This window comes from Gymnogyps californianus, chromosome 2, assembly GCF_018139145.2.
Source record: "Gymnogyps californianus isolate 813 chromosome 2, ASM1813914v2, whole genome shotgun sequence".
NCBI classification, from domain to species: Eukaryota; Metazoa; Chordata; class Aves; order Accipitriformes; family Cathartidae; genus Gymnogyps; species Gymnogyps californianus.
Window position 1 is genome coordinate 37,249,345 of NC_059472.1, and position 26,740 is coordinate 37,276,084.

The 26,740-nt window shown below is 38.3% G+C and overlaps 1 protein-coding gene across 1 annotated transcript in view; it reads right to left on the minus strand.

Moving 5' to 3' along the window:
* PREX2 (phosphatidylinositol-3,4,5-trisphosphate dependent Rac exchange factor 2) overlaps positions 1 to 26,740 on the minus strand; it is a 183,203-nt gene that overhangs the window by 18,594 nt on the left and 137,869 nt on the right. Inside the window, exons 35-37 of the mRNA XM_050891668.1 lie at positions 22,953 to 23,067; positions 9,689 to 9,755; positions 7,416 to 7,606 (exon numbers count right to left, since the gene is read on the minus strand). Of these exons, the coding sequence (XP_050747625.1) occupies positions 7,416 to 7,606; positions 9,689 to 9,755; positions 22,953 to 23,067 (373 nt within the window). The remainder of the gene's footprint in view (positions 1 to 7,415; positions 7,607 to 9,688; positions 9,756 to 22,952; positions 23,068 to 26,740) is intronic.

Consider the following 26,740-nt stretch of genomic DNA (forward strand, 5'->3'; position numbering starts at 1 on the left):
TGCCCTGGCTCTGCTCCCTCCCAGCTTCTTGCACACCTGCTTGCTGGCAGAGCATGGGAAACTGAAAAATCCTTGGCTTAAGATAAGCGCTACTTAGCAACAACTAAAACATCAGAGTGTTATCAACATTATTCTCACATTAAATCCAAAACACAGCACTGTACCAGCTACTAAGAAGAGAGTTAACTCTGTCCCAGCCGAAACCAGGACAACATTTTTGGGGGTATTTCTCTATAATCACTAGTGATGGCTGGGTAATATGTATTGATTCTGATGAGTAATCCAAAGAAGAAAATAGGCCATGATAAACCTAAAAAGGCGGGAAAATGTTGTTCAGGACTATAAGAAATAAGTTTAAAAAGTATAGACAGGCCTAACTCAAGACTCTCCCAGAATTTCTAAGCTGTTCTCATTGTGGGAATACGACTCCATGCAAGTAAAATTGAAGCTTGCATTCTCTGTGCCCATATATTGAAACTTTGCTGAACAGAATTTCATCTTGCAGGGAGAGGGAAGTTGAGCCAGCCAACAGGTATTAGAGAGAAAATGAGCAAGAAGTTCGTACATGAAACCACAATATTGTATTTTACTATTACAATAAAATTCTACTGGAGTTCAGGACTTACTTAGGTTCAGTCTCTTTATGAACCTTTGTGAAGCTGAGATGTTCCCAGTGTGGAAAGACCACTTTAAAATCAGCCTTGGATTGAACCCATCTACTGAAGGTTAGACCAAAACTTGTGTTATTTTTGCCAACATATAGAAAGCCATTACTCTGCACGTGAAATATATTTATTCCATTATGATGGTTCAGTAATTATAAACAATGCTTCAAAAAGTAACTATCTGTGGAAGATATTACAACACCACACAGAAATGAACAGTCCACGGTTAAGGGGACTTCTGCCTTTTATCCATTAAGCATCAGCATGCACAGGTTTCCTTCACAAGAGGCATCACTGTGATTACGGAGTTGTGCAAACCTCAAAATAAATATATCCCAACTCCCTTATCAGGCATACATCCACCATCCCACGACAGGATAATCAAACCCAGTTCTAGCAGGTATTTTCAAACACAAGTTACCAACAGATTTCTGACTTGCTAAAGTAGATGGCGTGAACTTATCAAGCTAGAGAACCAGTCTTGGGAGGTAAGTATACGTTGGCCGTATTTCAGACCTAACCTTGGTTAATGACTTCTTTTGTAGTTACAAATATAGTTTTAATCAGGTTTATTAGATTCAATATTAGCAATTTTTAATCCTGAAGCATGAAACATGCAGTAGGTAATGATGATTTTTTCTGTAGTTTATTTGGAAGATTACTATCATCCAATCTATTTCCCAAAATAAAATCTGACTGTTCTACCTTTTTTAAAACAGAGAGCTTTTCAAAGAATAATAAAAAAAGAAAAAGCACTTCTTTTCACCGTACATCTTCTGTCAGTGTTAAAAAACTGCACGGAGCATCTTTTCACAAACATTCTTCCTGTAAGATCTTGCCACCTTTAATCAGCTGGAAATGTTGCAAGGAGGCACTTCCACCATTAAATATTCTTTGTTTGATGAAAGAGCAGTATTTCCAAAAGAGTCAAAGTATCCCATGCCTTTTGTTTGCTCATTCTCAGTCATATTTGCAAAAACAAACAAAAAATCTAAAGTCAACTGAAAACCCAGCTTTGGCCGTTATCTCTTGTTCTGTGCAGAAAGTCTTTCACATTAAAAGCTTCTTCCCATGTAAGCAGACAAGTAAATCTGCTGGAAAATTGCAATTTACTTCCTGTCTTGTAATAGTTGAGGTTATTCACTTAACTCTCTTCCACCTCAAAAATTAAAGAAGATTTGGATAAGTTTTTAATTTTAGCTTGTTCAAGAGGATCTATTCTATTTTTGTTGTAACGCAGCAGTTTTTGTAAGGAAGAATCAGATTCTCCCAAAGACCTGGACTGCAGATAAGGCAATACTGCAGGAACTGAAGCATGAGAGGATGATTCTACAGAGCACGGTGATCGAGTTGCGTGTTAATGCTGCTACTAAATATCCATAATGTTAAAAGGAATCCAAATAGGAAAAAAGAACACCCTGAAATCCATACTAGTAACAACTTAGATCCATCTTATCTGTCTCAGTGCATTTTATGCACTTCTCTGCATTTTCAGATTGCATTTTAAATGAAATAGTGTTTCAGAATTTAAAACACGCAAGAGAACTCTTATAGTCCTTCATATACGTATTAGAAATAATAAAGCAAAAATGTACCAGATTGCCTATGAAAGGCCAATACAGATCAAAATAAAATTATCATCACTGTAGAAACAACCTATTTGTGCTGTCTTGTTTATTTTGTCTTACGACAAATTCTCACATATTTAACAATTACATAACCATTTTCAAATAGTAACCAGCACAGAATGAAACACTGTACTATCCTAAATTACTTTACGAAAAGAAAAGTTTGTTTATGCCTCAGTAGGTAAGGTATCACAAAATACACTAATTGTAGACAGACATAACAAAACTGCCATTTAAAAAATACCAGAGAATCTTGACTACATGGGAGGGTAGCAGGAGTAAAAGCACAGTTTAGGCCAGACGGCTGGAGAGGAGCAAGGATTAGTTTTTCAGCCTGTGCTGACCTGCCTCCTGAAAGTAGTTGCATCAATCCCAGAAAGCTTTCTCACTGTGGAGCTAATAGCCAGCCTAAATACAGCTGCAAAACTTCAAGGAGACTTTTTTTTTTGCGGCACACAGACATTGAGCTCAGAACTCAATTCCTACAGAAAAATTTCTAAAATAATCTAAGAGGAAGAATTCTTACGATAGAATGTAAAATATAAATTCAGAGTACCTATTTTTCACCTTGTTTCATCTGATTCACAGAAAGGCAGCTGGCCATGATGGACAGCTTATGGTGTCACTCTGCTTTGCTACGTGGAAGATGGAGCAGGTTTAGCTGGATTGCAGGAGCTGTGCCAGCTACAGGAGACAGCATAATCAACCCTTGGCAAAACCTGCCTCATCATTCAGCCGAGCGTCTGCCAGCCAGAACCCCACTGCCTGAAGGATGGTAACACTAAGGAGAGACTTTCTGGAGGGGAAATTAAAATTCAGAAAAGAAAATAAGACAGTGATTTTTCTGGGGTTCATCAAGATTATAAAAGACTTCTTTTCTCTTGATCCTCCAGGAAATGCAAAATTTTAAATAAACTTGGGATTTGTTTCATTTGGATGCTTTAAATGATTCCTTTGAGCCTGTAAGGCCTATGGTCCCTGAATAGACTTCCGCAGCTGCTGTACTTAATTTCATTTTGGCATGGAAAGAGGCTAGGACATGTCTGTGCAGTGCAGTCTCGCTCTTCTCCCTCAAGCAGGAGCTTGCATCACAATTCAATAAAATGTAAAAGTGCCTTTCATCACCTACATTTGTACAGAGTGATTGCAACTTCAAAAAGAACAAATACAAGTAAAGAAAGCAGAGCATTGTTTACAGGGTGACAGCTGACTGGCAGGCAGAAATATAATTATGGATAATAAAAAAGGGAAAATAGAAATGCAAACTATTGATTTCTTGGACTAATTTAGAGCTCTGTTCCTGATGTTAATCAACAAGGCATGTTCGCTTATGATAATCCAAGGGGAGTTTGTAGTATTCACATGTCACTTCGGACAGTGAAGGTTAAAGAGACTTATTTTTCCCCATCCTTGTTTTTCTGGTGATCGAAATATATTTGAAAAGAACTGCTGTCTGAAATAGATATAGGATTTCAGGCTCTAATGTAAATTGGTAAACATATTGTCATAATAAAAATCAAAGCAAAGCAATCACCAGCAATTCAAAATCCCCAGTATTATCTTGGATATAGGGATGAAAATATCAACTCTGTCAAGCTGTTTTAGCCTAGTGCAGTGTAAAAAGCAATTTAATATGGATCACCAAGAAGTCAGAAACCAAGACACTGCTGATCCAGAGATCAGCAATCACTGTCAATGCAGACAAAGCTGCTGTTTCATAGTTCTTGGCCTCTTCTGCATAGGACTGCCACCCAGCGCCTCCCTCCCAGGCTATCCGGGATTCGCTTCTGGTTAGAAGGAGGGGTGGCAGACCCCCCCCCCCCCCCCGCCCCCTGTCAATCCACGACACCTAAGTTGAGAAAACACAGAAAGGGCTCTCCAGTCAGTTCAGTAAGAGACAGATAAATTGAGTGAGGGAAGGTTCGTATATATTTTGTTTGAAGTCTACTAAATATATCTAAATTCTGACAGATTAATGGTTTGCTCAGTTCCCACTCCCCATGAACAAAAGAAAGATGCTGACCAGCAGAGCACCCTGTACTCTTCCACACTCTCAGACTTTCTCTCCCATTAGAGACCAACCATACAAATTAGGCTAAAATGAGGGGGTTTTAAAAGAAAGCATACAGGAACCTTGCTCCGAGTTGATTATTCTTCATTTTTAAGCTGGCAAGACTGATAAGTGAAGAATATACTTTCAAAGTTTAACCTGCAAGGACAATTCACATCTTTCCCCCATCTGCTTGCCTAGTACCATCTGTAGATAATAGCAGTTTTCAACTCATTTAATATCCATAGCACAGTGTTAAAAAATACTCGTGAGTCCTTGGTTTGGGCCTACAAAACGTGGATTTCTGCAACTGATGGCAATCAAGCACTTCACAGCATTTAGTTTCTAAGAACACAGAAGGCCACATACACTGCTGAATACAACCAGAGATAAATATCCTCTCTTACTGAAAATCAGTAGCTTGAACGATAAAGAACTAACTTACAACTTAAAGAGCACTATTTTGCAAGATTATCTGCCCTGATTAAATAATATTCCAACAAACAGAAGAATTAAGCCTTCAAGACTGCAGGCAACATGCAAAATCATCTATGTCTACGGGACTCGATCACAGCCAGCATCTCGCTCTTCCCTCTTCTGTCCTCCTCACAGGATTTCATGGCGCTGCAAGACAGTTTCACTCTGCAGAGCAGCAAAGGGAGTAGGTTTAGCAGTAGAAATGTCGGGAACAAAATTCACCAAGCAAGCCTACTAGCTGGAGACAAAACAAGCTTTCTATCTGGGCAAAGGCAATTTCAGAATGCCAAAAAGCAGAGCCTACTTTGTGCTGGACTGTAGAGATGTGGCCTAGGGAGGCCAGAAAGAGACAACAGCACACAAAGTGACTTTATATGACTTGAAATTCTAAGGAAAAACTTCTTCATCCATCCAGTTTGAAGGCACAACAGTAACTTCCGGAAACTGTTGTTAAAAAAACTTCCTCAACTTTTACAACTTCCAAAACAAAAACCCTTCTAGTCTCTAAATACATGAGTTTTCTTCTGAACTTTTGGAAATTCAGGGCAAAATCTCTTTGAGTACCTATAAAATCTAAGTAATAGATTCCTTTTTCCCGGAGGGCCTATCTTAAAATGTCTCTGATAATGCCAAGAGTTGATGTTTCTTTCTCTGAATAGATGGTAGCCACAAAGGCAGCATTAATGCACAGGTGAAGTAACAGTATCTTGTACAAAAGCTCAAATGGACTCGCTGTAAAGCAGAACTAGTCATGCTTTAGAGAAAAGTGTTTTGCACCTTTACTTTATGTAAATAGGTGATCTTTAATCCTTTAACATCTAGATGGAAACCCACACATACATTTAAATCCCATTCCCGTTGCTCATAATATAGTCTTGAAATCCAGTATGTTCGTTTTCTAATATTTTGTGGGTTTTGAATATACTTAAATAGACATTTAATAGTTTATACCTTTGAATTAGCCCTAGTTTTGAGCAGAAATTTGATTAATAATTTATTTTCACCTAAGAACAGCTCACATTCAGAATCAAGCGTACCACCTCTTATTCAGTCACCAAATTACTCTGAATAATTTGTGACCCACACACTGTGAAGTAATAGTTTATTGGGGCTATTAAAGTTGCTCTGACTTTATTCTTAAACTATAAGAATTTTTGGCACAAATATACTAGCAAATTCAGAACTTAATCCATGAAATCATGATGAAACCCAGAGGCAGCTTTTTCAGCTTTATAAAAAAAATGGCAGAATTAAGCCCAAAGTCTTTTCTGATCACATAAGAGATGAAACTGAAACCAAGATGAAGAGTCAGAGAAAAGCTGTATAGCTTCATGGTTTTCTGAAATGACAACTTCACAGCAGTCCATGCTATATAATATTTCCATCTTCATCTGATATAGTGACTAGTGTTAAATAATACAGCCTTTTTCTGTTATTGCCTAAAATAAAGTACAGTATACAGGATGTTATATACACTTGTATCATTGATGGAGAGTAGTACAAATAGTCTGTTGCAAACTCTGTTAAAAGAAATGGCAAACACTGTTTTTATACAACCTAATTGTGTTGGCTATATATGGAGCTTTTCCTGGTTTGCATGCTTGATAATCTGCATTGCAGCTATGTAGGTTGTTTTTTTTTTTTCCTCCTCAAAGCTCTTTTAAAAGAAAGGACATTACTCAAAATGAGGAGAAAGTAATGCTCATTCTAACACAATGTATTGGTAACCAAGTCTGCTAAAATAAGGATTTGCATAGATGAGAAACTAAGGAGCATATTTTCAACATATTGCTACCTGTAATCTACTGTTTCGAATTCTTATTAAAAGAGCAGATATTTAGCATCAGATTCTTGGTTATGTTTGGTTTTTTGTTTGTTGGGGTTTTTTCCCCCCTCTCCAATTGTAGTCTTTGCTTTTTTTGGTATAGTGTACAAAAATATTGTAATGTGCCCAGCTGGAACACAAACATATTACTGCCTTTGATGAATATCATTAAGTACTAGATAGCTCTATAATGACGCTCTTGTCATATACACATGTCTATTAAAATCTCTTAGCGTTGACAACAAAGATCAGTTGATTACAGCTCAGTTCATTTTTTTTATATCATATTAATGACACCAACTGTTCTACAGGCTGAACTTCTAGTTATCATAAGGCACACCTGCAAAAATGCATATCTCTTCTGTTTCATTTTTCCTTGAAACAAGCTCTACTACGATTCCCCCTAGCTTACAAAGCAAATACAAATTTCAGCATTTCTTGCCTGTATTAAGAGTTTAATATAGTATGTGTTATTCACCTAGGAAACCTTCCTTTTTCTGCTTTAGCAATTAAGATTTCTGCCTTTTTCTGACTTGAATGAGGAACAATCCATTACAACTGCACAAAACAAAATCATACTGCTCATTTCTGTCAATCACTGCAAATACAATTCTAGAATTTCACCACAAATCTTTCAAGTGTGTTAGATATTTAGTCTAAGATGTTAGATACTTAGTGTAAGACCTCTCTATAAATAAAAAGCAGCAGTCTCCAACCTGCAATGACTGAATGACTGACTGAAACAAAGGGAGGAAAAGAAATTGTCATACCGGTGAACTCCGCTGTTGCACATAATGATGTGACAAGCTCCAAGCCTGCTACAGAGTTCGGAAGACACTGAAAGCAAGCCAACTCCGGAAGCACTGCATGCAGTGTATGCGCAGGCAGCAGTGCGCTTGGATCGGATAAAGGACCCTATCAGTCGGTAAAGTTCATCCAAGCAATTGAGAGGCCTCATCAGCTGCAAGAGAGAACGAGAGAGAGAGTTTAAATATTTGCTACTGAGAGCACATGAAATGCTCTTTCAGAGCAGGTGATCACAGATGCAGATGGAACAGCAGGGCTGGCTGAGAAAGCCAAAGCCAAATTCCAAAACAGAAATACAGAGCACGCAGTCTTCTGTTACATGACCTATAACAACTTCTTCAAACTTTTAAATTCTTACCGTCATTGACTGTTTCATTCCCAGTCCTGCCTACAGAAGTGTTTTTCACTTCAATAGACTGAATAGACCCATCAGTGCCATTTCCATTAAAGGTATTGGCAAAGAAGGGAAGCCATGAAGAGGCAACCTACAACCATACGCATATACAGGAGGGATGCCAAGACTGGTTAATTGACTCACTGAGAAAATCAGCTTATAATTAAGACAACACTGTCCTTTGTTTATGCAAATGTCTAGTTCCTAATCCTGACTAACAACATGGAAAAATAAAAATGAACAGAAGTGACAAAAACACCACAAAACAAGAACAGTTAACTTTGTAGCAGGACTTAAAATAACCTCAGCATTACCGTACAGAAAATAAATGATCCACCTAGTAAAGGAGGCAGCTGGAAGTGGAAGGCTCCTCGCAGAAGAGGAACTTTCAAAAGTGGTCTAACAATGAAAAACATCGTCTCATGGCGTTTTGTCTAAAGGAGACGTTCACAAGACAGTTTTGCGGACCTCATAATTCCAAATTCCCTATTCTCTTTATTCCAGAAACACTTAAAGATGCCAACAAACCCGCCTGCTACTCAAAGAATGAATCTTTCGAAAGACGGATTCATTCCCTAAAGACGGTTTTAACTAATTAGCGAAATGGCAGCCTCACTTGCTCCTATATGAAGGTTACTTCATTGGAAAGCATTGAGGTCAAGTAAATCAACTGTAACAACCAGCACATTTAAATCTGGGCACAAGTAGATTTAACTTGGTTTAGGTCCTATTGGTTTAACTTGCATCCATTTAAACTGATTTTATCTGGTGCCATTTACTAATGCAGAGCTATAGAGAGTAGAGCAAAAGGCACAGCCCCAAACAGATCATGCACTCACTCTTAGCTTGCTCCAATTGCAAAATAAATGCATTAGCTTAATCTAGCATCCCTTGGTCAGATCTGGATTATGAGATGCTTTTATCTTGCCCTTGAACTTTTCACTGAAATAGGGAACAGGTTTAGGGGTAACAAGCACTCCACATATAGCTAAATGTCTCCTGCTGTACCTGTGACTGCTTAGAAAGTTAAGTTGCTGACTCACCAGGGAAGGAGAGGCACAGGGACATGTCCTCCTCCCCTCCCATGCAGTCCAGCATGGATTCAAGAAACAGGAACTATCAGTCTGTTAACACCCATGCTGGGTGATACAAACATAAAATTTTAGTCCGTCATAGGGCTCAGCTGACGATCACTGTATTTCTCAAGCCACAGTAGCTCAATCACTTTTGAAGTCAGTGTAGGCAAGACCCTAGGAACTTCTTTTTTCCCCCTATTGGGCTGCAATATGGGCATTAACTCTCCAACAATAGGAGAGAGCATTAAATGAATTTTCATAGCCCCTGGGATCTCTCAGTCACAGAGCTTTAAAGACAGATGAAGGCATTTGAAGAAAGCCTAAATGAGGAGGTTCAGAAGAAATCCTTCTAAGCAGGATGCTGAAGGAGTATTTCATTTGGAACAGCGCTTCCAGTTTTCAGAACAAAGAATTTCTGCCTGCACCTGCTCTCCCCCCACCCTACCCTTTCACCCCCACATGCTCCTGGAGCAATTGCATTGCTCTGAAAGCACAGTGAAAAAGAAAAGCTATGGTTCCCCTTCTCAAATACACTGATGCCCTCCAGCCACACCTTTTGATACAGAACCACATGGCACCACATATCCCTAAAACACAGGTGGGACAAAATGCTGCAAGAGAGCTCCTCCTTTCCCTGCCCCCCTCCCCGACCCCCGCTTTAAATAATTCAATTTTTTGATAGAATTAAGAAAGCCTCAGGAAAGGATTACAATAACACAGTGTGTAACATGCAAAGTTTAATTAGGCACTTAACATTTTTATTTACCTTATCTATATAAGCCGCTTTAGATGTTGAATTTGGAGGCAAGTTTGACTTGTCCAGGTAGAATGCTCTGAAAGAACAAACAGAATAAGGCAAAAACTGTTAATTGTTTCTGAAAAAAAATGTATGTGAGCGATTATTCTTAGACATCATCCTAAGGTTGGAATTTTTTTTTTTTTTTTTTTTTTATTTCACACTAAGAGAGGATCAAGGAATAATAAATGGGTAAATAGGCTCTATCACTCTTTCTTTTAAAGTAATAAGGAACATTTTTTGCTCTGGAGACAAAAACTGTCCCTCCTCCCTTTGACAGTACAGTGCAAAATTTTAATGTCTCGTTAGTAGAAAAATTGGATCTGACAGTGATTTTCACCAAAGCTATCCATGAAAAGGTTTGTGGCAACTGTCTAGATTTTAATAATGACTTTGGGAAACTTGGCATATAAACAGTGCCTGAGCCTCATGCGCTACAAGCTTTTTTATATTAGCTGTATATAACTGCAATAATATAAAACCAGAATCCCAAACATGAAACAGAGTACTGACAGAGGAAACATACACAAGCTCGCAATATAAAAAGAAACAAAAAAGCAAAAACCCTACAAGGGGCAAATATGCATCATACAAGCAAAATGGCATTTGCAATGTGTGCACTCATGTATGCACGTGCAAATAAAAAACAAACTGCCTTTCTTTACAATTTCTGCACGCTTCTTTGAAAATGAATTAGTGCATGAAAGGAAAAGCCAAAGAAAACTGTCATTTACCTGCAGAACACAAATGTGACAGCGAAAGCATACTTACTGGATCAGGTTTACCTATTGTGTACTAAAGCTCATCAACCCACATTCTCCCAGTTCTTTCTATAACCTTTTTCACTTATCAATGAATAGTACCAGAAAAAGTTTCTACAAAATGGACAAATGCAACACGTGCTGTTTTAAAAGACAAAGGTTGGTTAATTTCTGTGTGGCACAAAGCAGGCTGACATTTTGTACAGAGGGCTTCCATACTATTCTTCTCTCCTAAAACAGGAAAACTTCTCTTATTCAACACCAGAAAGGAAGAGCTTTAGCAAAGAGGACACAGGAAACACGGAGCTCTTCTCCTGTCTCCTTCAACTCAGGAACCCTAGAGGACTTTTTTTTTTTTCTTTCTACCTTATAAGCAAATTAATTGCTCACCACAGATGAGCTATCATTAAATATCTCATAGGCAGAGGAAATATCTTACGTATCTCTGTGATAGATCACAGTTTCTCTGCCTCTGCAGCACTGCTCAAGGAAAAAAAAAAAAAAAAAATTGTCCCTGCCTACGGCAGAGGGATTGGACCAGATAATCTTTAAAGGTCCCTTCCAACCCAAACTATTCTGTGATTCTCTGATCACAAAACTCATTCTGCTGGTTGAAAAGCTCCTAAAACCTGCTGGGGGTGCTGAAAATAGAAACACCTGGTGGGCTTTCCTGCCTGGATGAGGCATCCAGTGAGAACCAGGCAACAGCTACCAGTGCAGCAATTCTGGCCAAGGTTAAAATAAAACAAAACAAGAAAAACCCCACTGAACTATGGAACATGTAGGGGAAAAAAAAAAAAAGATTCTCTAGTGGAAACCTCAAGGTATCACTACGATGAATGGACCAGCTCCATTGCCTGTGCACAAGGAGCAGACCTGACTAAAGGTCACAGCTGAGCCATGACCCAGGCTGGAACTATGGAGTGTGGTAACCAAATTTCAGTTGCAATAAAATATGAAAATAAACACTGAAAAGAATGCATCATTGCATCCTAACTCTCCAATGACAGGATCACCTGGATCCTCTAGTCATGAAAACATTGATTCATACAACATATATGGATAAAAGTTGCTCTCCCTCCTTTTTCGTGGTTTTATCCATGAGAGAAGTTATTCACATTGTTACACACTTGCAGGGCAGGGGTGCAGACTGCAGATTTGAATAGCCTTTTATTCTTCAATAATCTGGAATAACTGAGCTGATAAAAAAAATCCAGCCACCTTTAATTCTAGTAGATTTTGCTTCCCATAGCTTTGCAGTTTTGAAAAGCATCTTCTCCCAAATTTAAGGTTTGAATTAATCCCCTCAGAAAGCACAGCAAAGCTAATCAAGTTCTGTTATTCCATTAAGCCTGTTGTATGATCCATAATGTACTCTGTGTCAAAGGAAGCTGGAGACTATTGGAAGGAAAAGAGGTTTGCACAGAAAATTACTCATAAATCACTTTGAGTGGTCACAGCACATAAAAGCTACCTCAGCAGCAACAGACCAACCTTTTTCTTTGTTAGCAAAGCTAAAAAACCAAGCATCACCCTGCCATCCACTGAACATTATCAGACCAAAAGCCTATACTGTTTTTTCCTGCCATGCCACAAGAAAATCTGCTTCATTCAGAGTCTGTTCAGCACTCCCATTCTCTTTGGACTGTTATTTCAGCAAATTCAGCTGCATTAAATGAAACCAGAAACCAAATATAGAACAGTACACACATTAATGGAGTACATGGAAAATAATCAACTCAGGGTACAGAAGCAACATGGACACTAGAATGGGATATACAATTATAGGAATTACTCCATTAATTCAGTCAATTAGTCATTAACCTAAAGAACAAACAAAAATCAACTATACACAACATTAATTTTAAATATCAAAATATCCTGTTACAAATGAAACTGTTCCCCCCCACACAATCAGATAACACTCCCAGATGTTTCTCAAGTGCTTTATTTTTATTGCTTTTCATAAAAACTGTCTTCAGTATTTTACAGAACATGACAAACTGTGGACAGCATATAAATTTCCAAAGCACTTGACTTAATTACTAAATGCTTGTTAAGGTCCTTAATCATATTTTATGGGAAAAGTTAATGGCAATCTTGGCATGGTGCCCAATTTGGACAATATTTTCTAATCCATTTGAAATGAACAAGAATGAAATCATAGTTCTTTGTCTGCAAATGTGATGCTGGTTTTGCTTCTAAAAGCCTTACGATTTCTCTAAGCTGTAGCAGAAAATCCTTTCTTTTAAAAAAGGTAGAAAATCCAATAGGCATTAAGCCTACAGGGGATTATTGCTGTGTTCCACTTTTGTAAGATATCCCCTACGTAACAACATCAAATAATGGGACAAGTATCTCAGGGAAAACTTACACTGGAATGAGGTAACAAACATCTTAGGGTTCAAAAAGAAAAATCTATCACAAGATCAATGCTTTCCCAAGATGTTTTCCCAGAACTTGAGTACAAAGGAGATGCAGAAGTATTGATGTTTTCTTAGTGAAGCACTTTACAGGGTACCCTCCAAAATTGACCTGGACATGTAAAATCCTGAAAATCTGAAATATTGAAAATTGAACCTTAAGGAGGCTCCAAACCTGCAGAGACACGCATCCTGAGTAACTTTGTATGTGCAAATAATTCAAGCAAAGCAAAGTTTCTAATCTTACTCTCAGTTTGTTGTTCCAGGAAGCCCACACGGTTATCCTAGATGTTGATCATCTTTTCTTCAAAATACAAGGATAGTAAAGAAGTGATTGGAGTGGGGGGAGGGGGAGGGCAGGTAATTGGGTTATGACATTAAATAAAGGCAAGTTGGGGGTTCTGCTCTAGAAAGGTTTTGCTTTGATGTTATGGCAGAGAAGAATTTAGTCTTTTATATTTTCTTCATCACTGTGGCATACAAATAAATAAATTCATACTGTGTTCAGCAGAAGGATGGAAATAAATATATTTTAATTCTACTTGATTTTCAGTCCCTTGGTCACAAGATATTCAAGATTATGTAGATAAGCATGGCCAACAACATGGCAAAGGATACAGTAGTATAGGGGTGCAGAGTCAGGAAGTTTCAGAATTAGTGTCCCTAATTCTTTTCTTCAGCTCAAACTACAAAGCATGTATTTATGACATAGATAAATAATATCTCTGTGTATTTGCATATATATGCACACATACTTTTGTATTTCTTTAATAACAATTCCGTGTTCTGCCATCTGGTTGTTAACTATACAGGTGAGCATGAGTATAGCGCGCATATTTTATATGTATGTATACACACACATTTGGAAATACATTTTTTATATATATAATATATACATAAATTCAATTGTTTCTGTAGTACAAAGTATCCATTGCAGAAAACTATTTGCTGTCACAGCAAACAAATCTAAAAGTGTTTTACATGTTCTTTCCACTAAATGGTAAGTCTCAATAAATGATACATTACCAAGTATAATTACCCTCTCAGCCCATACTAAGACCTAGTGATTTTAAATGATGTGTCCTAACATCTATGGCAGTGATACAATCCTATGTACAGTGTCATTAGTTGTTAGAGAAAGGTTTAATTATAACAAGAGAAAACCTTCATGACAGTATCATGATTTTAAATTCTCAAAGAGCACACATAGTAATATTCTGACCTTTCACAACTATTGTGCAACTGGAAGTACATAACAGAAAATTTTAACACCATGTGGCTCCGAACTTACTATGGGTAATTCATATTTCATGCGTAAGCAACTCAGTAAGCCCTTCCTTTGTACTTGGCACTGGTGAGGCCACACATCGAATACTGTGTTCAGTTTTGGGCCCCTCACTACAAGAAAGACATTGAGGTGCTGGAGCACGTCCAAAGAAGAGCAATGAAGCTGGTGAAGGGTCTAGAGAAGAAGTCTTATGAGGAGCGGCTGAGGGAACTGGCGTTGTTTAGCCTGGAGAAAAGGAGGCTCAGGGGAGACCTTATCGCTCTCTACAACTACCTGAAAGGAGGTCAGAGCGAGGTGGGTGTTGGTCTCTTCTCCCAAGTAGCAAGTAGTAAGATGAGAGGAAAAGGCCTCAAGTTGCACCAGGGGAGGTTTAGATTGGATATTAGGAAAAATTTCTTCATGGAAAGGGTTGTCAAGCATTGGAACAGGCTGCCCAGGGAAGCGGTTGAGTCACCATCCCTGGAGGTATTTAAAACACATGTAGATGTGGCGCTTACAGACATGGTTTAGCGGTGGACTTGGAAGTGTTAGGTTAACGGTTGGATTCACTCATCTTAAGGGTCTTTTCCAACCTAAATGATTCTATGATTCTATGATTCCTGGCTTACTCCGGGCACAAAGTGACAAAACAGCTTTTGTCAGTCTCTACTGTAAATGTAAGCAAACAGAACTGTGGGAAACAGTGCAGCCTATGGGGAGGAGGATGTGACTGTAAGGTGAGGCAAGCAAAATACACAGAGAAAAGAGGAGAATAATTACATTTAGTTATGCACAGAAATACCTACAAGTGGGGAGGGTTGTTAAGAAAATCTCAAGAAATGAAACTTAAGGGATTTCTTGGCAACCGTCTGCTTTAGTGGAATAGACTAGGAGCATAGCTGGGACACAGACGTTCAACCCTGGAAAACCAAATTCTCAAGGAAACTGGACTCCTAAACAGAGGGGATGATTCTTCATAGTGCTCCTCATTTTCTTGCAAGCCTGCAGCATCTGGCTAAACTACTGGTCTCCCACCAATTTAAACACTCTCCAGTCTGTGAAGAGGGCATGTTGAGAAATTGGTGTTAGCATGAGTACAAGAATCTGAGGTGCAAACTGAGGAGGATGCTTGCAAAGGAACAGCCCTACTATCCCAGCAGGCACATCACAGCCCTACTCTCAAACCTTTATAAATACACAAGCAAGGGATCATAGAAACGTGAGCATAGAAAGGTGAAGACAGAAAGTCATGGATGACAAAAAAATGGAAAAAAATACCATTTGCTCTATGTAACACTGCCCACTTTTCACATGCTACATTTTAACCCCTATTTTTCCAGGAATCTAGTCTCCAGCATCTCTACCTACTTCCAAGATCACTTTAAAACATCCTATTTGTGATGTTAAAGGGAAGTTCTTGAGCCACAGACCAGTTACAGCTGCTTCCTGCTTCTCCCATCATTATCCAAACAGCCAAATCCACACTGAACCCATTAGTACTAACTAACTGCTTCCACATTTGCCTTTCAGACAGTATGTGTCTCCTTTTTGGCTCCTGATATTCCAGACATGGAATACACTGTTAAAAAAGACAACATGCCAAAGAGTCATTGGGTGGTCAGGGTCTCTACTACAGCTACAAGCTGTACAAGCTGCAGGCTTCGGCTGGATTCCTATCAGTGACCAGGAGGGAAAGAAAAGGCTCCACCACTGATCACTGCAGACATATGTTCTCTGCGTTTGCAGAGGATAAAGAAAGCAGAATGAACCAGATGTCCACCTCAGTGAGCAAAGACTCAGTATATATAATCTATCAAGACACATAATTTTCAATTTTAGAGCACTACCTACAATAAATACTGATCATACTTTGTCAACAGTCTAAAGAAACAATGAATTTACACTCACAGAAAGAGCATAGCACTGGCAGAGAAAAAAAAAAAAACAAAGCTAAATTCAAGCCAGCTGGCAATATCTTTTAGACCAGCTAGACAAATTTAATTTACTTTGTCCAGGATCTCTCTATTCTCTCTCTGGTCTTGCTTCACTTAGATGCAATGAATCTTAATTTCTGTTGTACCTAAAATGCTTCTCATTAAGTTCATCAGGAGACAAATTTAGCTATTATTTCCTTGTTATGTCCTTCAGAGTGAATGCTTAATTTTCAATCTCTCCTTCATAAAGATTTTGCATTTAGAGAGAGTTCAGCCATTACTATCTAGTTCATTTGGAACCACGTCTTAAAAATCTAAAAGGCACTAGATTTCCAATTTTTATAGTCATATAAACTACACGATAAATTTGTGTATGTAGTATTGCAGTCCAGTTTTACTGTTGCTCTTTTAAACACAAAACAATGTATCAAATACCTAGTATTGAAAACAGGAAAACAGTTTTTCACCTGCTTTATAAATATCCCACTGCACTGAAAAGAAAATATTTTCACAGAATCACTCTCTGAAACCTGTAACTCTCCTCAGGTTACTCTTTTCTGAATTTGATGGCAGTGACAAAAACTGTTAATGTTGCTCATTAACATGTCACTCGCTGAAGTGGATAGACATGAGGGAGAATAAGACTAAAATCACAGGACAACAGCAGGACAAGGACAAACAGCATAAGCTTCTTAACCACATGAGCAATTTGGGTTGGAAAAGCTTTCTACTGGAAACAGTGGGGGAAGGAATCTGCCAGTTTCAAGGTGGATTTTAATGCATTTATTACAGGAATTGATATATGATCTGGTCTTTGTGATAACGCAGGTATTGTCTTGAGGACTCATCAGTTTGTTCCAGAGACAGACAAGCTCTTTCTTCCATAGTAATTAACTATCTCTAAGTGGATATGTCCTTTATGTCATTGTATCTCATTTATACCAAAGCAACTATTAGAGAATTTTATTTCAGCCTGAAGCCATGAGTGCCATCACATCTATTTTCTGCCTTGACTAAATTATACAGGATATGGAAAACATCAGCCTGCCAAGAAGCCTGCAGCTTGAGAGGCTGCTGTGCGTGTATACGTGCATGTATAAATAAAAAAGATGTTATATTCCTCAGACAGATTTTGTTCCATGCTTGCATAAATTCTAGGGGCAGAAATAGTTTCCTTTTCCTGTCTTTTTAAAAATTAAAAGAAACAAGAAAACCCAACAACATGAAAGCCTCATGGATTATAACATCCCCGAATAAGGAATTAAATTAAATTTGCCATCATTCTGTGGAGGGCTACTTATGCCATAAAATAAATACAGGAGGCTTCAGACAGAGAAACTGTTTGAAGTTACATTGTAAATGAAACACTTTAAAATGACAAATATTACATTCAGCGTAATCAGATGTTCAATGTAATGAGGGTAGTTAGCTAAATCATTTGTCATTAGATTCACTGATTATAATTGCTTCCTTAGCGTAACAGACTTGCATTCGCCTCCTAAAACGATAGCCAAGAAAGCAGCAACATAGGGAAAAAACCCACAAAAAGTGGCCTTTTCCCTTTACTGCTTGCTTTAATTTTTCTTCTATTATGGCTGTACAACAGGCTACAAAAGTAGCTGCCAATAACCCTGGACACAGCTGACTTCAAAGAATAGTTCCAAATCACACAGAATGGTAGGCAGGAAGGAAGGAACATTTTTTCCAGACCTTCTTTGTCTACTGATGCACAGGCAAGTTAATTACTACACAGTGGTAATTAGCACCCACGCCAGTGGTGGGGATGGATAGCAATCCTCAGCTGTCTTTCCCACAGCATGATCCTGTCTTTGGAGCGAAGAACTGGGTCATCATATAGTCAGGGGTGTCACAAGAGAGTGCCATGCTGAGGATAAAAGAAAAGCTATAGGAAAGTAGACCTCTCCTAACCTCAACCTCACCTATTATTTTGTTTACTTCCCTCTGATTACTCCCAATCCAAGCCACCATAACATCAGGAACCAAATTTTAAAGGTGTTTAGATGTCTAAATGCAAGCATAGGTGCTGAAAACGCATTAAAAATGCTTATGAATCTAAAAGCCGGTGATTTCACTAATTTCTCATCAGCTAAAAATTATCTGCGTAGACAGTTTTGGAATCCAAACAGGTATATTGATGTGCAGTTTTAGGCACCTACATTCCACCATAGGTTGCTCTTGCAGTAAACAATGTGCAGCGAAGCATACTGCGGAGACCCAGAAGCTGGCAGCATACTTGGTACAGCCACAGCCCCACACCCCACTGAATGACCTGTGCCCTGAACACCCTCTCCGCCTTTGAGATACATCCCTCATGTGCACAGACACGTCCAGGAAAAAACTCTTAAAGAGCAGATGTGCCTGGACTTTTCTGATTAAGAAGCTAACCAGGAGCACCTGCAGAAAATTGCATTTTAATAGAATGTCATAGGAGGGACCCAATTTTTTCCCAGAAAGAGAATTCAGAGACAAAAAAAAAAAAAAAAAAAAAGGACTGATCTGATAAAATGTCAAATACTCACACAGAAAGGAAGACTGGAAAAGCAAGCTTCCTTACTACTTAGACTGAAAGTCCCATCCTGGGCCATCAAGTCCAAACCTCTAACTTGGACAAACATCACAGAAGTTGTCATTCCTACACTCATCAAGGTCCATTTTAAAAAATGGCTTACTTTTTGCAAGAAGCTGATCCAAAACCTGATTTCTCTGAGGATAAAAACTGTTCTCATATCCAACTAAATGTTTTATCTTAAAGTCACTATTCAGTCCAAGGATTGGCTGAGTTATGGCCATTCAGCTAACCTGTCTGTCAAGGTCTGTCCCAGCTTCCAACAGGCCTGCATTGCAACCAATCTTTTGGTCGCAGTAATGACCGTAAGATTTATTTCTATGCAACGTAATAATAACTACCATACTGAATCTCACTCTGCAGGAAAGAGACCTTTACCAAATATAAAAATCATATTCAAAGGACAGGATGTATTTTAACTAAATAGTTCTTAAAGCAGTAATGCTTCAAAAATTACAATTAAAGTTTACCCTCATGCTTTTACAACTACATGACTCAAGATGTGCAAGAGAATACTTAAACCAACCAAGCAGTCCCAGTAAATATAGTGCATTTGTGAGTTTTCTTTATTCCTATCAGCATTTGTAGCAGTTACAGATTCAGACACCATTGTGCCCTGCACTGTTGAAGCAAAACAGTCTCTGGTATCTGTAAAAGCAAGAGGACTGATTGAGGATGGAAAAGCCTATTCGAATGGCAAGGAGTACCAAAGGAGGAAGATGGGGAAAAGTGGGAGGAGGCAGGAGAATACAGAATGGGCTCACTTAACATCAGCCTCTGTACGGGTCAGATATACAGGTTCTTTCTGGTCCTCTTCTCAATTAGAAGACAACTGCTGAGCTATCAAACACATAGTAATAAAGATCTTTAAAATCTTTGCTGACCTAATTACTTTCACTTGGTTGTACTGCATGTTTCTCATTAGCAAACAATTTGATGAGGTTAAATTTACATTGCTGGCAACTACTAGCATCAGCTCAACTTGCAAACAAAATTTGAGCATAACTTGTTTTTCCTTATCAGTGTCAGAGAAACAGAATTGGTGAACAATAAAAGTAAGTGCAGTCTGGCTGACCATGAAAAAGAAATCCGGCACGATTAAGAATAGTTGTGGGCCAGATGCTGAAGATTTCCCAGCAGTTTCAGAAATTTCATAGACTAGGTATTGGTTGTTTTTTTATAAAATAACATCTTTATTCTGATAATGGACTTCCTATATATTGCTGGGGTAGGGGATGTTGCCTCAGGAATTGTAGAAAAACTCAACTTTAGCCGGCCTTAGAATAAAAGTTCCCTTATATTATTAACTAGATTCAAATAGGTAGGGTTAAGTCTATTACAGAAGATGGAGGGACATTCTCTCCATTCCACATAAGCATGAAATTCTATAACCAATTTTCAACTGTCTTTCATGCATTCTCATAAAAATGATAATCTTATCATTACTATTTCATAGTTGAGGTAGTATTTGCAAAAGCCCCAAAGCAAGAACCATGAAAGACAGAAGCTGTTATGATGCTCAAATCAGTGTCAAGGAGGACAATTTTGTACTTGGATTTATTGTACCACTTCTGACACTGTGGAAAAGCTGGTCACAGTTCCATAGTTATGAATGAATTTTGCAATAAAAGCAAGGATTCAGCTTCTTGACTTTATATGATGGATAAAGGTTATCCTTCCTGAAATCCACGAAAAATTTACTAATATATCTTTTGATTCATTCAAATAAATAATTTGTAAATGAATTCTTTTAAGGCATATATCAGTATCAGATTTGTCACCCAAAAGACACCACATTCCTCAAAAATGTTCTATGTACTCAAACTTTAACAAGACTTTACCACAAGAAATTAAGAGGTAGCTGAGCAAAGGTACTGCTCATTTTTAATTTTACTGTCCTGCCTGGGTACATCCCAAGTTAGGCCAACATCTCTGTTTGTAAGTGGGACCATACACACCAAAGTGGTCTCCTCTGTTTCACATTATTAGAGCATTATTATCTAAATGTACCAGGAATGAGAGAAGCTGAACTTGTATCAAGAGTTCTCATCAATGGATGGCTCAGCTGCAGTGTCACTGCCAACCAGAGGTTTCATTCCCACTAGTCCCCATCCTCTTCTCCCACCACTTTTTCCTTTGCTGTTGCTCCCATTTGCTTTCCACTGCTGTAGCGATGGAGAGATAAGATGGTCATCAGACGGTCATTTCACAAGCAAGCAATGCATTCCTTTTCTATGGAGAAAGAATAGTTTATGGGTTGTGTCTTAAATGACTTATTTTATTACTGATTAGGTGGTTCTGCACAGAGGATTTCTTCCACGTGAAGAGTTTAAAATAGTATTATTGCACTTGAGTACGTTTCCAGGGAATATTCTGTTTCACTTTTTTGCTCTTCTTTAGAGCAATTATCCAAATGTTAATACCTTTTGCTGCTGTAGTTACTTTATTAGATTCTCCTGGCCAAACACCTTACATAGGCTAGCAAATGGCAGAACAAGAACGAAGCATCTCCTTTTCTGTTTTTCCTCTTCACATTATGTCAGTGAATTCCTGAAGCTGTTTGTGTCTCATTTAATAAATGGGTAGAGTTCACCAGAAAGCAAACAAACAAACAAAAAAAATCAATTACTGAATGTTCTCATCAGACATTAGATGGCTGGAAAAAAATCCAAAATTTTCCTATTCTTGTGACTGGACAGAGCTACCCATGGTCATTTCTGCTGAATGCTAACTTTTTCATAGTAACTTCTTGCAAAACCAGGCCTTGCAGGTTAGCAACTGATCAGAGCTGTGAGTCACAACACCGTAAGAGGAATGTACCTCAGAGCCACAGCGTGAATGGAGGTCCTCACACACAAGGTAAGCAAGGTCAGGGAACACTAGGGCATAAAGTTAGGAAGAATTTCTTTTAAGGATTTTCATGGGGGCTAAATTGGGCCTATTCATAGAAAAAACAGCACAAGAAGTCTTGTCTTGTCCAACTGATAGAAATCTCTTTCCAATACTAGCTGACTTCATCTAGGCCAAATACTGGCATGAGCAAAGCTTTCTGTAAAACTGATTTATAACATAAGCTTTGTCAAATAATACTCAGGAGGAACTTTTTTTTCCAGATAGGAAGTACTAATACAAGAAGGTGGAAAATAGACTAAATAAATACTACATTTGTTATTAACATAGAAGTGCACTGACACAGATGTCACAAAAAAAAGAAATATACAGTACTCACTGAATACAACTGGCTTTAAAATCACTTTTGCTATAGTGCTGCTTAGATTAAAATAGAATCTAGAAAGTCCACTGCTTTGATAACACAGAGAAATACTTTTGCAAGATCCATGAAGAAAACCTTCCAAAGACAGGAGTGGGCCAACAGCTGAAGGAATTGGAAAGAGAGACCCTCATTTATCCTCTTTCCCCTTCTCCACTGTCCTGAGTCTCTTTTTTTAACTCCTGTTCTCTACTGCTTTTAAAAGCTGCCTAACAGTTCTAGTGAAGTTATAGTATTTCCATCTGATTCAAGAATTTTAAAGGTGAATAAATGTGATTTTACTGCAGTCCTTTGCACTCTTTTTCTTCAACTCATGTGCAAATAAGTTTACTCAAATAGGTGTTTTTCACAGATACAGTGAGATGCAAGAGCGGTCTGTGTACACATCTTCATTATTTTATTTCATAACTAATAGATTATTTTGTATATCAGAAATTCTGTCTTTATGTGCAACTTCTTAATGAAATATTTACTGAAATATTTACACAGCTGCATAATCTTTACATATACTGGCAAGTATGCACTCTGTTACCCATACCCAAAGCTGATGCAAGTATCCAAATATGTTTATATTCCCTTCAGTATGGTGGGGGCAGGGAGGAAGATGCTCAGCTTTGAGGAAAACACCACTATTTTTTAAGTCCTGTTGTGTAGAAATTAGGTAAATATGGTCTGCAAAATCAGATCATAATATTTAGCAAATCTGATACTCCATTTGTGATCAAGTGGACATTTCCTTTTCTATATGCATTAGTACAACAACCTGGAGGCAATTACAGCTATAGCTTTCATTGGAAAACAATCTTTTAAAAAGTAACTTAACAGTGCAGAAATCAAAAAAAGTCAGAACTATGAATCTTGGATCTTGTTCAATCATGCACCAAAAAACAACCACCATAAAACGCACTTCAGTTTAAAGATGTGTCATAGAAACTGAGTTGAAAAGCAGAACTTGGTAAACTAATCTCAGCAATGTTGGTTTATTACCCACCGTAGTTTCTGGTTATACTGCTTGACCTTTTCTAGTGAGGCTGCATTAATCTGAGCTTGAAATTCTTCTACTGAGACACTGTCTCTGTAATAATATCCTTCCATGCTCTCCAATGCTGTGAAAAGAGACAGGAGAATGGAGAAGAGAAAAATCAGTATTAAATATTTAGCATTCACCTTCTTTGTAGCTTTGTTCACACACTAGTGAATTACTTTTTAACCTTGAGGCTGTGACCCCACTGTGGATTGCCGAGCTGTTTCTATATGTCATCAAATTCATACAGATCTCTCTTTAAGATTTCATTTACAAGAAAAATTATATTTCTTGCCCGGTGGAAAATATAAAGGAGAGCACTAGTTTCAGTTCCATTGCTCTAATTAAAGTACTCCTGCCCTGTGAATGTAAATGTGGGGTTTAGTTCTGATATGTCCTGGAAGAAAACAGTAGAATGAGCCGGGGTAGAGGAAAAAAAGGATTAATGTACCAGCTACTTTCACAGAGGGGGACCTAACAACTTCTTACGAAGCCTGATTTCGGGAGATGTGGAGCACTTGAACCTCTAGTTATTCCCACTGAGAATGTGAATGCCTCCTTCTGGATCAAGTAAAGCACACTTCTCTGGATATCTGAAAATGCCCTATAAGCTCCTTTTCAGGGATCAGGTAAGTTTCTAAAGTCAAATATTTGACTATGTCCACCTTTGTTGTATTCACTTCACCAAAGCAAGGATGAATATTGCTACAAGAACTCAGGAACTAAACAAAGACTTCCATTAAAGGAAGGATCGTATGTCCTTCTCATATGATCACTGCACAGAAATTAAAAGGACGAAAAAATGAACGCACTATCATTCCATTTTGGGACGCTCTTCCTAGCAATAGTTTTCCAAAAAAAAAAAAAAAAAAAAAAAAAAAAAAAGAACTTTCCCCCAGCCCCTTTAATTTAGATACTCAGGGAAGTTTAACCTTTTCTTTAGCCAAGTCAAATTAAGTGTTTGAAAGGTTCTCAAGAAAATTTGGACTGGAAAAATCAAGATCTTCACATTAAGAGGTTAACCTTACTATAACATAAAACACAGGCTCTTGGTGAAATAGCTTTTTGGGGGAGAAGCATTAAAGATTTTACAATTAGGAATATTGCCAGTTTAATAATCCATACACACTCTAAGAATTCATCACCCTATCAGAAAATGCAAGCAATAAGCAGAGTTCCGATGGAAACATGCTGCCGTCTTACAGCTTCAGCTGCACACAGAATATTAATTCTGTTTGTACTGCTTAATATGACCAGTTAATAAATAATTCATTCATTGTGAAAGAACATGCAAATTGCACTCCCCTTCTGTGCTTTCAGAGTTTGTAATTCTACTTCTGTGCAAAAAATATTAAATTTCAACAGTCAGACTTGCTTCTTAACTTCCTTGGTACTAAGTCACACCAGAAAGCCCCCACAAAAATATCTGCTGAACTCCATTTATAATAGCATGTTAGTGCAAACTGAGTTGATAAACCGTACTGCTTATTTTACTGGCATAAAGTTGGTTTTATCCAATTAGATTACCCAACCGGGAAACTCAGTCATCTGTCAGGACTGGCTGGAGCACACAGTTCTGCCTCTACAGGCACTGCGGGGGCCATGCTCACGGGTGCTGGCAGGGAATCCCACAATGCGTGCTTTGGCTCGCCCATTTTTGAAGGGTTTAACATTTTTCTACCTAATATATTAGAAAGCTCTTTTGTAAGGAAGTTTTCCTTACAAACATGTCTTCTATGGTATTCTTGAATCCAAGTTAGGATATTATAGTCTGAATGCTTAGACAACTGAATGGGAAAAAAACCTGGAAGGATGGGTAGGCTCAAAGGGTAGTAGCTAATGGGACATGGTCTACCTAGGGGCCCATTACAAGCAGAATACCACAGGGATCTATATTATTCAACATCTTTATCACTGACCTGGAGGAGGTAAGTCAAGTTTGCAGCTGACATCAAATTGGGAAAAGCAGTGGATATACTCAAGTGCAGGGCCACCTAGAGAGGGACCTAGACAGCCTGGAGGAAAGGGCCAGCAGGACCCTTGTGAAACTGAACAAGGACAAATGTCAGGTCCTGCACCTGGGAGGGTAGAGCCTAAAGAGCAGCTCTGCTGAGATGGACCTCGGGGTCATGTCAGACAGCAAGCTGAATATGAGCCTGCAGTGTTCTCTGGCAACCAAGAAGGCCAAGAGCATCCTAAACTGTATTAAAATAAGCATGGCCAGTAGACTGAAAGAAGTGCTTGTCCTCACTTTACTCAACACTCATTAGATAGCATCTTGAATACTGTGTCTAGTTTTGGGCCTCACAGTACATGAAAGCTGTTGATCAACTGGAAAGAATTGAGTGGAGGGCCACCGAGATGGTCATGGGGTGGAGCACACGCTCTGTGAGGAGAGGCTGAGGGACCTGAGCTTGTTCAGCCTGTACAAGCAACGGTTTTGCGCAGGACCTACTAGCCAGGTGCCATTAGCTACCAGGAGGTCAACGAGAAGACAGAGCCAGGCTCTTCACAATGGTGCATGCTCACAGGACAAGAGGCAACGGACACGAATTGAAACAAGAGATGTTTCAACTCGATGGAAAGAAAACACTTTTTCACCATTAGGGCAGTCAAGTAGAGGAATAGGTTACCCAAGAGGTTGTGCAGTTTCTGTCCTTGGGTGTTTTCAAGATCCTACTTGATAAACACCCGAGCAACCTGGTCTGATGTCACAGCTGACGCTTCTACGAGCAGGAGGTTGGACTAATGACCTCTTGAGGTCCCTTCCAATCTGAATTATTCTAGGATTTTATGAAAAACTAAAAAATTAAAAAAACCTACATAATTAAGAGACTAAGTAGCAATTTTAAATAAGCTGAACTTTAATTTTAAATAAAGTGTCTTTTCATTAAGTTTATTTATTGCTGAGATCTCAATTCTAACGTAGAAAAGAGAGAAATCTGAATGCCAAGAGCAATATTTCAACATTCTCAGACTCCAATCCTGCAAATCAGGATCCTTTTGAACATATACACTGAAGTATATGGTTGCACAAAACTGTTTTTACAAGAAGAGGGATACATAATATAGCCTGGGCAAACATTTAAGAACTTTTAAAAATGTCTACAGTCCCAATTCTGCAAATATATGGACTTACAATTTTGGGCATGGAGCTATGCAACACAGAATAGAGCAACACAGAGACAGACCGATGTGTACTGACTTGTGCCTTTGATAAAGTATTCCAAAACCATGATTTTCTAAATGTTCCATTTGAAAACATCATAAACCATTGTATTTTAGGCAGGAAACAGCTTAGCTCTGTTAAGCTTGGGAAGCAAGAATTCACTTCAGAGGAACTTACAGAAGATTTCTACATTTGTAGCTAATAAATTTCAGTTAAAGATGGGGATCTACTGACTTAAGTCTGATGGCAGCTCAGCCAAACCTCATAGGAAAGTAGTAAAAAATAGAATCCTAATTCACTCATTAGTGAGGGGAAAAAACCCAAAATAACGATTTAAACACTAGGATTTAACTTCTTATCCAGGACTTCTTATTCTTGGAGTCTAACGGACTACTATAGAGAGGGATCCTTGAAAATTAAAGAAATTTGGTATGATAAAGAAAGAAGAAATCTTCTATATTACTGAAAATTATTAAGCAGATGTAACACTTGAATGAATCTTTGCCCTTTTCCTTTAGCTGACTACAAAGATGCTTATCCTAAGACTCAAATATTTTGGGCTTCTGGAAACAGAAAGGGGAAAAAT